This window comes from Pezoporus occidentalis, unplaced genomic scaffold (genome assembly GCF_034315485.1).
Source record: "Pezoporus occidentalis ecotype Australia unplaced genomic scaffold, CSIRO_AGI_Poc_V1 ctg162, whole genome shotgun sequence".
In the NCBI taxonomy this organism is placed as follows: Eukaryota; Metazoa; Chordata; class Aves; order Psittaciformes; family Psittacidae; genus Pezoporus; species Pezoporus occidentalis.
In genome coordinates, this window is record NW_026913447.1 from 2,191,520 (window position 1) to 2,204,885 (window position 13,366).

A 13,366-nucleotide genomic window follows, 5' to 3' on the forward strand; every position below is an offset into this window, starting at 1 on the left:
TGTTTACATATTATTTTATGAAGCCAATTAATGAAATGACAGAATGTTTAATTATAACCAGTGTATTAGCATTCATTTCCAAAAATAGTTTATAGGGGTTTTATTTCCTTAAAAATAGAGCTATAAGTGTTGTCATTTGTATAGTAATCTTGCAGAAGATTAAGATGACTAATACCAGAAGATGAAATGAGACAGTGTAAAATACAAATGATTGTGTGACTGTTGTAGGGCAGTGTGAGAATTAGGTTTCATATATTTTGTGTATTTCATTAGGTCTGCATTTTGTAGTGTGACATGATGGGTGAAGCTGACACCTCATATAGCTTTCCCAAGAAAAAGCAGTTTTGCAACTGCCAGTCCCTGTATATGAGAGATTAGTGTGTATGTGTTCAGACATGTTTCAAGAAAAGTAAGGGGAAGAAATTCCTCTAGAGAAATTGCAATGCAGTATTGCAGTGTTTCCATCTATCTAGGAAAAATTACATTCTTTTATTTTTTATAAAGAATGAAATACTAATTGAGTGAAAAGCACATTTAAAAAACAAAAGTACAGTTATATGTTTTTTTTAATGGCATTTACTTCAGTTTAGTGCTCTTGTGTAACATGCAAATTCCCTCATTTATCTCAGGTTGGGATTTACATAGGGTAGTGCAGAAACCTGTTCTTGTAAGCAGGTGTAAAAAATAACTAAATGTTAGCATTTTGGTAAGAAGTCTGTTTTTTTAATCTTAGTGTAATCTAAGATTAGAAAATTTGATATAACTTCCCTGTAGCATATGCCTTCATTTGTACTTGTTAGATAGATGGGAGTATTTCTGTTACCCAGTAATGAATTTTGTTCTGGGACAGTCACTTCTCTATAATGGATTTAAATCTTGGTAATAGAAATGGCATGTATAATTAATAAACCTTATCAAGAGTTTAGGACCAGCATTTCTATATAGGCATCAAGTTCACTCTAACATCAACCTAAGAAGATGTAGACTTTTTTTTATTTCATGCAGTATAAATGTTACTGGATCTAGTTAATTGAAGATATTTTTGAGTGCAGAGTATGATGTCGGAGTAAAATCCACACCTGGAAAAAACATTTCAAAGTCATTGCTAATTTCTGAAGTTTGCTATCTATACAAATGAATTAAAAACTAATTGGATATGTTAATTTGTGATATATAAAATAGGTATTTTTCATTAAGTTTGCTGTTAGTGTGTTCCTTTTTTCTTGTGAAATTAGATGCTGCATTAGGTATTTCAAAGTAATTGCGCTTCAGGTTTTGCTAAGATATTTTAACAATTGAGTTTACAAAACTATAATTCTTCACAAAGCAGCCACATGGATAAAACCATTTGTGTCAGAAAAATTTATCTCATAAATAAATTAAAATCCTATTATTTATAAAAGCAGTATTAAGTTCAAGAAGGTTAAGGTACAGTTTCCTGTCTCTAAACAAGTGTAGATACTTGGTTATACATGTCTTCAATTCAATTCTTGTTATTTCCTTTTAAATATCTTTTGTAATAGTATAGTTAACAGGAAATGTATTACTAGGCATCCTTAAGTAGAAAAAATTGTAACATCTTATTTCATTCTCCAGTTATGCTGATTACATGATTGTTATATTTAAGAAAACAAGCAGAACTTTACCAGAATGAAGATTCTGAAGTCTGCTACACTCTAAGGCATGTCAGGGACTTCTGTAGTCTTTTTCCATTTTGTCCTGACTGGTTTTGGACATTCCTCCTGGTGGGCTTTCCTTTTTGCAGTGTACAGAAATTTGATAAGGTCTTTTGAACAGATTGGTAAAATCAGCAGCTCTTTGTGTTCACATTCTCAGAAATCCTTCCTCTGAACTGAAGAAGCTGGAAGCTACTGTCTCTTCTTCAGAGACTTTGGAATTATGTTCTGTCTATAAAGCTTCCTATACTAGATTCACACCTTCACATTCTTGGTTTCTTCTGTATGGGAGCAGCCAGTGAGAATAAGATTTTTGACGTGTATTTGCTGAGTCTCTCCTTCAAGGGGAGCAGGGTGTACTCTAGGAGTCTCTTCTGCTGATGTGAAGAGTTCTCATTGGTTCTTCAGTTCCTCGTTGGTATATGGCTTTGCAGGGAGGTCATGTGAGAGCAAACTCTCATGGTCAGTAATGTTCAGTTGTCATGAAGGATTAGGTAAGAATGGATATTTGCCCTCACTCCATTCATGGGTCACCCATCAGTACCATTGGAGTAATTTTAAACCTTCCTTGTATGCAGAATGTTTCAATTTCTGTGGTCTACAGAACCCTGTTGGTTGTGGGGGCAGGGCACTGGGACAGCTTCGAAGAGATCTGTGAAAAATATCTAAGAAAAGAAAACAGTCAGTAAATACAAAGTTGATGTATAGATGCCTAGTTGTGTGTTTACCTGTTGAAAATTCCTAATCTTGGCTGTTAGCTTAAATAAGCTAGTCATTGGCTTCTGGCTGACTTGTCATTGATGTTGTTAAAAAAATGGTAGGTTTGAAAATAGTAATTAACTGCTTAGGACTGGTATATTTGGTTTAAATTTATTAACTGCTGATTTAAATACTTTAAGTGGTAGTTTGAATAGTGGAGGCATTGCAGTAATCTCTGAAGACTGTTAGAGCTTTAAAATATAAAACTTTTTATTTTTGTGCTGGAGTGATCAAAAATGGTTCAGCCAGAATTCATCATCTTTGTAGCTCTGAAGAGGAGTACATTCACATTTAACCATCCTGGATATAAATTGAATCCCTTACAAGGTGTAAATGGGAAAGTGATAAGTGATCTGTTGTGTCTTCAAGATTATTCAGAAATCTCTGTATTTAGAGTCTGCCAAGCAGTAGAGCAAAGTGTTACCATTCTGCTAAAATGAAGCTTAGCAACCATGCATGTGGTTATTATTTAGATTTGTTGCATTTTCACATATAGTTACAAAAGGCCCATTTCAGTGTACTAGGACAAGCAGTTCTAGAAGTTTTTAAGCTACCATCCTATTATACTCATTTGTCTGGGATTTAGGCAATCAGGCTTTCAAGAAAGCAGTAACATCGGAGACTTTGGCACTAATGGTGTTCTGGCTGCTGCTCTGGAAAGATTTCAGATTAAATGGAAGAACAGAGATACTTTTTTAGTACAGCTCCCCTCATCCAGCTGCTAGCCCTGTAACACTTTGTCTGCTTCCAAGCATACCCGTTTTCAGGATGAATATTCTTCAAACCATTATTGACTCGTGGCTTCAGCAGAAGTATATTTGAAAGTATCTGTGGTTATTCCAGTGCAGTGGTTTTTTTTTTCACAAAAGTTCCACAGTAGTTGATTAATTTCTAAATATGAAAGTACTCATCATTTTGATACACAGATAATTCCAAAGATGAAGGCCATCCAGGTCTCCAGGAATACTGTTCAGAAGAGAACATGTGAGGGTAACTGCTTGGAAATCCAGCTAATCTTTTTTTTCCATTTCAGACTTGTGGTTCCTGTAATGTATTTTTTCTTGCACCACAGTGACCCATTTAACTTACAGAACATGCTCTACTATTTTTTAGAATAAGGTAGCTTCTGATCTTGCTTTGATTACCAAGCTATTGTCTCGTATTGAGCATGTTGCAATAGAAAGAGAACATCTGTGCAGCTTTGCCAAGCCAAAAGGATGTATATATACATAAAGAGAATAACTAGGGTCAGACTTGCTCTAAACCATCGTAATTTTTTTTTTTTGAGAATTGAACAAAATGTGGATATATTTTGGATGTATCTACATTCTGTTGGAAGAGGGGGAGGAGTGGATAATATTACTAAGATAAAAGAAGCTGAAAACAGCAAACTTGGATACTTCATCTCTAACATAGAAAGTTTAAAACATATTCCTTTTATTATGAAGACTATTACAAAGAGTGAAGAAAAAAGATGCTGATCACATTTTATTAGTCTCACGAGTTTGCAAGCCTGTGTGTCCAGAACTGTGGCAAGCTTTGAATCTACATCTTCAGGATTTGAAAGAAAAACGTTAGCCTGGTATTTTGGCAAAGTCCTAAAAGCTGATAATAAAAAGAAATCCTACTGTATATGGAATGAAGTGGATGAAGCTTGGATACTGAGGGATACAGAGTATATTTGAATGGATATTGTTAGAGTTCCTATGTTCATATGTTCATCAAAAACCTAAAGGGTCTTGGGACTAAAGACAACAAAGTAGATGCATGCAAACTTGCATATATATGACTGTAAAAGAAAAGATATGAAGACATCCGTTTTCTGACGGTAATTACTCTGTATACACCTCTGACTCTTTGATTATTCTCATATAGTTCAAAGTGAGTTCACGATTTCATAAAGCCCTTGAAATCCAATGGTGTATGTCAGCTTTCAGATTTCTGCAGCTACCATGGCAACTTAAAAGTTTTTTGTGGATTTTTTTTTTTATTATGCTCTGTGAAGATGGCTGTACTATGTACTTGTCATATCTTTTATGCCCCAGTTCAACCTGATATTTTCATATACTTGGGCCAGCTTTTTTGTCCTAGATCCTGAAATCTCATAGAAGCAAAACGGTAATGATGAAATCTAGTTCTGAGGATCGACGTGAAGATACACTGGAAATATGAAGAAATCTGGAGTAATCTGTAACTCTGTTTGCAATCATCTTGCCATTTAGGAAGAGAAAACTTTGAAGGTGTTCTTAGATAAGATGTTAACACATTGTTATCATAATATACTAAAACATCAGTATTCATTTGTCAAGAGAAATGAGGAAGGCGCATCAGAAGAGCTCTGTGTTTAGAGGGAATATTTTTGCCAAGTTCTGATTTGATCATCTGCTTACATGTGTTCAACTAACAATTTGATGTTTTGGATGATGAAGAGCATCAGCATTTTGAGCCTGGTCAGTTACAGAAGTTCAAGCGAGAAAATTGATCCTACTTGAATTGTTTTGGTTGTTTAATCTTGGAGCCTTCAGCATGAGGGTTCTGAAAGGTGAGTTTTGCTTGATCCAGCTACAGTTGTTTAAGACATCACAGCTTCTGGCCATCTGCCTTGTTCCTGTAGTAGCGGTAGCAGAGGGAAAAATTCACTTGGCTCTTATTTGACTCGTTCAGCGTGGTATGTTTATGTAAACGATCTTCACTAATGCCTTAAGGTGATACATTGGACAATGACATACACTTGTGGAAATACGAATGTGTGTTCCCTTCTGCTACAGGTGATAACCTCATTTAAAGGAATGGGGCAGATAACTGATAACAGTAATGTCTTAAAGGCTACTGTTAGATCCACCATCAGAGCTTTACAGGACTTTTTAAGTGTGGCTGACATTTCTAGGTTAAAATGAAAAAGCTGAATGATTTTTGCTAAGAACACAACTTTCTCAATTTGTTTTTCAAAATTTAAAGAGTTGTAATTCAGAAATAAGGTAGTGATGTGTGTGGATGTGTGTCTATTAATGTATATGTTTTCTTTAACCGAAAAAAAAATCCAATTTGAAACCAATGAATCTGAAAACTTCTACTTCATTACCATTCCTAAGATTTGTCATGAAGCTCAATGAGGCCAAAGCCCTCTTCGTCACAAGGAGAAAAAGGTTTTTCATCACTGCATGAAGGTTTAAAAAAAATATATTCATTTTAATCAGTAGTGTAAGGAAATTAATACTGTGTAAGTTCTCATATCAATCCAATAGTTTTGTAGTATAGAAAAAGAAAAAATCTCCATGCTGTAAAGCTGCACCTTTGATTTGGCAAATTTATTTTGCTTCACATCTCTACCATAAAGTTGGCAGGTGTTCTTACAGGTTTTTGTTGAATTTTGCAAATTTCCTTATTTGCAGTTGACCTGTGTCTGCATGGAGTTCATTGTATCTGTCTTTACTGTCTTCCACCCTCAAACACTATATATAATTCTGGAGTTTTAGGAAATTAAAGATGTACAAATAGACTTGGGAATTAAAATGATGGGGGAAAAAGCATGTGCCTATCACTGGCATTGACCATATAAGTATTTGATATTGTTCTTTAATGTTAATATTGGAGATGATCTTTCAAAGTTTTGATTCTTCTAAATGAAAATCTTCTACAAATGTAGAATAAGTTGAAAAACATACTTTACAGTTTTGGTTTAGAATTTGAGAGAGTGGTGTTTTTTCCCTTGGCGTTTATTTCCTATTCCTTGATTGCATCCTCCTTACCTCATTCTCCTGCTCCAAAATAAGAGCTGGCTCATTGCATCTGGTGATAAAGCACCACAAATCTAGGCATGAAATAAGTTATTTTTTGTATATTTGTGGTCTAGGCATTTTGACAATACATCTGCACAACAGTATTTCCAACCTAAGTTTCATGATTTCTTAGACTTAGTCATATTCCCTGATTACAGAGAAAGTCATTGGGGTTTTTTTGACAAATTACACAATGATAGTTCAGAAATGAGAATGTAAGGCTTAGTGCAAGTAGAGCTTTTGGTTTTCATGGCAGAAATGAACTTTACTTTAGAATACCATGTTGGTTATAGAAATAGGTTGTAGTTTAAATGAAAATAACATATCTTTTGGATACTTCCGTGTGCTGCTCATTTCTACGAATTCTGCCAAATTACAGGGCGTGTGATTGGCTCACTTTATTTTCTGTATCCTACTGTTAATGATTTTTTAGTACAAACTGAAAGGCTTATTGCAGAGTCAAGCCTAACTACGTAAAGTTGCCACTGAACTTTTTATTTCACCCATGAAAAGAATTATGGTTGCAAAGAGAAAATATTGAAGTTTTTAAGTGTGTAGTCACCCCCCAACAAGCACATATGTGTTATGGTATAAACTCCAGCTCTCGGTATACTGCTTTGGTTCAAAGACAAGCATGGAGTGTTGGAGTTACTTTAATAATTTTTGTTCATTGTTCATGTGTTCCCTGGCTATAAAATATGTGTGAAGTCCAACTGATAAGCTGAACCAAGTAGGGAGGACCTCTGTCTTAATCACTGTAGATTTTTGCTTAGTTAATGTATAATGAAGCAGGCTGAATGTGTCAGAAGAGAATCTTTTATAGTAGTATTCCTCAGAAAGTAGTTGTGGAGGTGCATGTTAACTTTGTTGCTGCAGACTTCTGCTTCAAGCATAATTAGTTTGGGGTTTTCTAAAAGTTTTGGGTTTGATTGGGATGTTGTTTTTTTGGTTTTTTTTTTTTTTGTCTTTATGTGTTGCAGCTGTTTTATTAGGTGTCTCTCAGGAAATAATCACACAGGGACTTTGGTGTCATGTTTTAAGGGTGGGGTTTTTTGATGAGTAGTTGGCAGCTGTTGTAGACTTACAATGAATGGTAGTCTGAATACATTAAAAAGTATTAGAGAAATTTTATTATTCTTCTAAATTCAATTGATTTTGTTGTGTGTGCACATACTTTCTGAGGAGGATTAATTGGTGGGAGTGGAGGAAAATGGACCATTTACCAGTCTATATATGTAATTTGTGTTGTTTCTCTTTAACTTGCAGATAAGCCTTTGAAGAAGCGAAAACAAGAAAATAAACCGCAGGAGGCTGGAGGTGCTACTGGAGGAAATAGAGCAGCTTCTCAGGAGACAGGTTCTGCAGGAAATGGGGCAAGGCCAGCGTTAATGGTTAGTATCGATCTGCAGCAAGCAGGAAGAGCGGACTCTCAGGCAACAGTAACTCAGGATTTGGACACCATCAAAAAACCTGAAGAAATTAAGCACTATAATGACGCATTTGTGTGTGTTCCCCAAGAAGACACTGCTGGAGTTCTTAAATTTAAACCTGAAAACCATCCAGAAATTTTTAGGAAAAAGACAGACTTTGAAGGTCAAAAGACAGATATCCAGCAAAATGAAAACAGGCAAATGGAATTTCAGCAAAGTGAGAGCAGACGGTTGGAAAGTAAACACAATGAGAACAAACAGTTAGAAGCTAAACATGAAAGCAAGCATGAAAGCAGACAAATGGAAGTGAAACAAAATGAGAACAGACAGACAGAATCAAAACAAAACGAGAGCAGGCAAATGGAGATGAAACAGAATGAGGGAAAACAAAATAATGGCAAACAGGAAATAAGGCAGAGGCCTGAAACACCAAAACAGAAGAGCGAAGGCAGGCCTGAAACACCAAAACAGAAGACTGAAGGCAGGCCTGAAACACCAAAACATAGACATGATAATAGGAGAGACTCCAGTAAACCATTGTTAGATAAGAAAGTTGAAGTATCTAGACATAAACTAGATGTAAAATCTGACCTTTCAAGGGTAAAACCTGAAAGTAGATCTGATCCAACAAAACAAAGGCCTGATGGTCGTTCAGTTTCTGATGCACTGAGGCGTGATCATGATAGCCTTAAACAAAGATCTGAGGATAGGGGGGATTCAGAGAGATACAGAGGAGATCCATCCAAGATTAGAAGGCCTGAATATTTGAGATCCGCAAACAAAAATGAACATGATTCTAAGCATGGTATTAAATCTGATGGTTCAAAACCTGAGAAATTTGAAAGGAAACATAGGCATGAGTCTGGTGATTCGAGGGAAAGGTTTTCAGCTGGGGATCAGAAATCAAGACCTGACAGCCCTCGTATTAAACAGGAAGGTAGAGGAGATTCAAGTAAATCAAATAAACCTGGTTTTAAATCACCCAATAGCAAGGATGAACGAAGGACAGATGGTAATAAGAGTAAAGTAGATGCTAATAAAGCGCATGCTGACAATAAAGCAGAGTTTCCCAGTTACTTGTTGGGGGCAAGATCTGGTGCATTGAAACATTTTGTCATTCCAAAAATCAAGCGTGATAAAGATGGCAATGTTACTCAGGAGTCAAGGAAAACTGAATTTAGAGTTGAACAGAAAGACAAAGTAGAGAAGATTGGGCTAGTTGAAGATCTGAATAAAGGAGCTAAGCCTGTAGTTGTCCTTCAAAAGCTTTCTTTGGATGATGTGCAGAAATTTATTAAGGATAGAGAAGATAAATCGAGGGGCTCTTGTTTTAAAACCAACAAGAACAAGTCATCGAAATCTAATAAAGGTAAGACTTTTTTTTTCAATATTAATTGCATTATATCTTTTTTACACTCTTGTTCTTTTAAATTTGCTACTTTTGTAGTTAGAAATCAAACATGAACGTTTGATAGCTAGTTTCAAACTTTTTTATATGGTGATTTTGGGGAACAAAGTGAAGCTCATCTGTGGGCCTGTCATTATTAGAAGCCTTACTACAATGAACCTGAAAGATTTATTTACTCCAGTGCAGGTACCTGATGTGGGAACACTTAAATGGTCTTAAGCTGTACTTGAGCTACATTTGTTTACCCTGGTAATTTATCCAGTGAACTGTAAATCCTATATGCATGATTTAAACTTCAGATTGAAGTGTGTTTTGTATAAGGGACTGCTACTATTGTAACTAAATCAGTGTAGCTGGAGCAGTGAGAAATACTATGTATACAAGCCCTAAGATTCTTCTATAAGCTTAACTGGAAATTAGTTATGCTTTTCCAGGGCATGTTTTAGCATGGTGCAGTAAGAACACAGTTACAAAGTCCCATTTGCCTCTTTTATGCTGTAAATACAACTCTGTTGGAGAGCCTCCACACTTGAGGCTGTGTGACAATAAGCTTACAAAAAAGTTGTGTCTTTAGGAGAGTTCAGACATTGTCTTTAGGGTTCACTGTGTGCAGAAAGAGGAAATGAACTGGTAAACAATTGGCTGGAATTTTCAAATTAGTAATATGAACAGGAAATAATTCAGTATAGTTTGTAGGTTTGATTTTTGGTTGATAGTCTCTTCTGCAGTTATATAACACTTTACATATAGGATTGTTTTTCTTCCTGGTGCTCTGATTTTGACTAATTTGGTTTCATACTGAAGCAGATAAATTCACATTGTGAAATCAGTGATACTGACTGGTCAGGGTTCCTTTATTTTTCAATCTTCAACGTTTAAAGCATTTAAATTTCCCACACAGTTATGCTTATATGTTGTCATGTCTCAAAATAGACAAATCAGGTAGCAGGGGAGAGGATTTCAGTGGAATGCAGTTCCAGGTAGATCATGAATTTGAGATTAAAATGTTTTCTTATGTAGTTGATCTGATAAGAAATAATGTAGAAATTATCTTGGGGAATGTATAACTGTGTTTATGTACATGTATACAACAGAGGTGATACCTGTATAATAAATTTATCATGCTACATCAATTATCTACTAACCTGTTTGTATTCACTCTTAAAAACTTAACAATTCAGGACATGTATTAGTTATTTGTAAGACTTTAGCCTCCTTGTTAAATATTTGCTCTTTATCCTGGAAATATGAACATTTTCCATGTCCCTTTTTGATGTTCAGAACAGACAAAATTTCCATTTCTAATAATAGGCATGTAGAGTTACTAATAAAATTATGACATCTTTGTTGTCAGTTTAGTCTAAAGATTTTGAGTTAAACCTTTATGTTCTTGATAGGAAATGCTAAAAACTTTCTGATGGAGCTCAGCTCTAGTCTTAGAAGGATAGAGTTTGAATTCCACACAATTCTGTGTGTGGAAAATCACTAATTTTTAGAGCCCTCACAGCCATATGCAGCGTGTTTATGCCTTCTAAAATGTTTCTGAAGTACTTTTTTATAGTCTGTATTGTATGTGGTTATTCATATAGAACGTTTTAGTAACATGTAAAGGTTTTAATGACTCTTGTCTGATTAGCATGACTAGTAGATGTGCCATACATGAGCAACACGTTGATTTTGAAGTCAGGTTTATAAATTTTTGCAGTGTTTTTATGTATTTTTTGTTTTATAAAGTCATGTATTTCTTATATACTCTAAATAACTTGGGACATATTTTCCGGGGAAAAAAAAATGTTTGAGTCTAATATCAGTCTTTTTGCTATTGTATTCAGAACAAGGTCCTTAAAATGATATTAGAAATAGGTTTTGTGAAAAGAAGAGCATTGTAATTATGTTCCTCTCTTACAAATGGTTTTGACTGTTCAGCCAGGCAGATTTTGGAAAAAGTGTCTTTGAACTTCAAATTTTCATGTATATTTTTAGTTTTATGTATATTTTTCCCCCAACATCCTGGTAACTTACTTCGTAGGATATGTGGTACGCACTAAGTAGGTGAACTCCAGTGTTTGAAAAAGTTCATAATTTATGGAAGTATCTCTTTGTAAGTTAAAGTCTATTTGTCAACAACTGACTGATACAGAAAATATTCATGCCATAGCCACAACGTCCTCACTCCAAAAGAGAGAAACGCTGTTCTCTATCTTACTCTGTGCCATTTTTAGTTCTAAACATTTTAATACACTAGGAAAAGTAATTTTCATAAACATTATTTAGTTCATCCTATATTTCTTAATAGATTGTAGCAGATCTTTTCTAGTGTTACCTTGTAGCATCATTATTCTACTTCTCACATCCCTCTTATTCCATGTAGCTTAGTATATTTTACTTTATCTTTCCTTATTTTACTTGCTTGTATTTCTTATCCTTTGTTTTTGCCTTTTCATCCATCCCTCCCACAAGAAAATGTCTTCTCCCTGCTTCATCACATACATCGTTGCTGTGATTTATCTAAAATCCAGTCTGGAATATGATTAGTTCAGCTGCTTCAAAACACCGTTTCAATAGTCGTTCTGTCTTAAGGCACTAATACTAATTTTAAGCTAAAATGAATGCATTGCAAAGTGAAAGCCTGTACAACTTTTTACATTGCTTCTATAAGTTTTTAATCTGAAACCCATACTTTATCATGCATGTGGATAAGCCTTGCATTATACTGCAGAAAGGCAAAGTAAGATTTTAATCAAATTATAGACAGGTTTGAAATTTTGTGTTGTTATACAAATGGGAGGGATGGCCATCGTACACAACTGTTAATATTGAATCTTCCCAACAGTCCCTTCTGGTATTTATGATGAAGAATCAACTTTTTTTTCTCTCTCTCCTGGTTTTAGAAAGATTTACTCCGGCTCCAAGAAAAGTTACGAAAGTTTTTTTTAGTAGTGTATTTGTTAAGGAGTCTTAGGGTGAAATTTTGTGGCCTGTTTTGTCTGGGTCAGAATGAATTGTAGCACATTTTTCTTCTGGTTTAACATCTGTGGATGCCTTTATCCTGGTTTTATTGGAAATGTGTGTTGTTGGGGGATCCATGAAACTTTTCGAGTTCATGCCTGCAATGAGGAGGTCATGTTTGCTATCCTTTCTTTTCAGAGCTTCAGTGAATACCTTTTCTGCTGCTTCTTAGAGCTATACTAATCAGCTGTGTTGGGATGGGAGCTGTTAACAGTTTCACAGTTGCTGCATTCTGAATAAGAACATTTTACTTTGTTAAACGAATAATGAGAGAAACTGTAACTGTCTGTGTAAGGACATTTCTGAGTTGGTTTATAATATGTTTGAAGGATTGCCTTTCAAAATTAAGCACCATACATGTAATGTAAATTTTAGTTCTAGGACAGATGAGTGTGTTTATGCAGAAACACTGAGTTTTCTGGTATCACCTAGAAAGAGTTTGTTGTTAAAGAAAAGAAACAAGTCTGATCTGAATGCTACTCCTTAATTGTGTGAATTGTTGTATGGTTTTATTATCGGTACAACACAGAACTCTACCTATAAGTTTTTGTGGCTCCCTGCAAGTCTTCCTAAATATACTGCATTCTGTGATGATATGATCTGAAATGTGGGTGGAGATTTACCATTTTGTCAGAGGTGCTTTTCGTATTCATATATTCTTACAGAATCAGCTAAAAAATTTACTGCTTAATCATCTTCATGTCATAGAGGTATAACAATGTTTCTAGATTTTCCTGTGCCCTTTGCTTGTGTGTTTTTTGTTTGTTTTTTGCGGGGGGGGGGGGGGGGGGGGCGGGGGGAGAGGTGTTGTTGTCGGTGGTGTTTTTTTCTGGTTTTTGATTCCAGGTGACTTTTTCAGAGCCTATAGTAATGATAATTTGGCTTTTGTGTGACAGGACAGTCCATCTTTGAGATCTAGCACTGCTGGAAATAGTCTCACTTGTGAAGCAGAGTAATCAATTAGGTGCTCATCTTCTAGCTAGGAGTGACAAGAAAGGGAGTATTCCAGGATGAAAAGTTGTGTTGTCCCAGTGAGGTAACTTGTGATGTCTCTCAGAGACTTCTGGTTAGCACAGCAGAGCTACTCACAAATACTTTCTGGTAAGGCTGGAAATTGGACAGAAAGGGAGTATCAGTTTTAAACATTTTTTAAAATCTTTAATGTATGGGGCTTCTGAAAGGACAAAATTGGCAAACCTTTAAAAAAATTGCTTATTGATGTTAACACATCAAGCAAATTTTAGAGTTCAAATTTGTTTCCAAACCCAATTCCAAAATAACAATCCCTTGACACTGAAGCAAACA

The 13,366-nt window shown here is 35.2% G+C and overlaps 1 protein-coding gene across 9 annotated transcripts in view; it reads left to right on the forward strand.

Moving 5' to 3' along the window:
• Positions 1 to 13,366, forward strand: part of NIPBL (NIPBL cohesin loading factor) — a 154,709-nt gene that overhangs the window by 89,145 nt on the left and 52,198 nt on the right. For 6 of the 9 annotated variants that reach the window (XM_062612944.1, XM_062612941.1, XM_062612943.1 and 3 more), the window contains one exon: positions 7,481 to 9,013. The exons of 2 other annotated variants lie outside the window; for them this stretch is intronic. In XM_062612944.1, coding sequence (XP_062468928.1) covers positions 7,481 to 9,013 — 1,533 coding nt within the window. Of the gene's footprint in view, positions 1 to 4,433; positions 4,978 to 7,480; positions 9,014 to 13,366 lie in introns of those variants that run through there. One more of the 9 variants, XM_062612948.1, reaches the window with a different exon arrangement.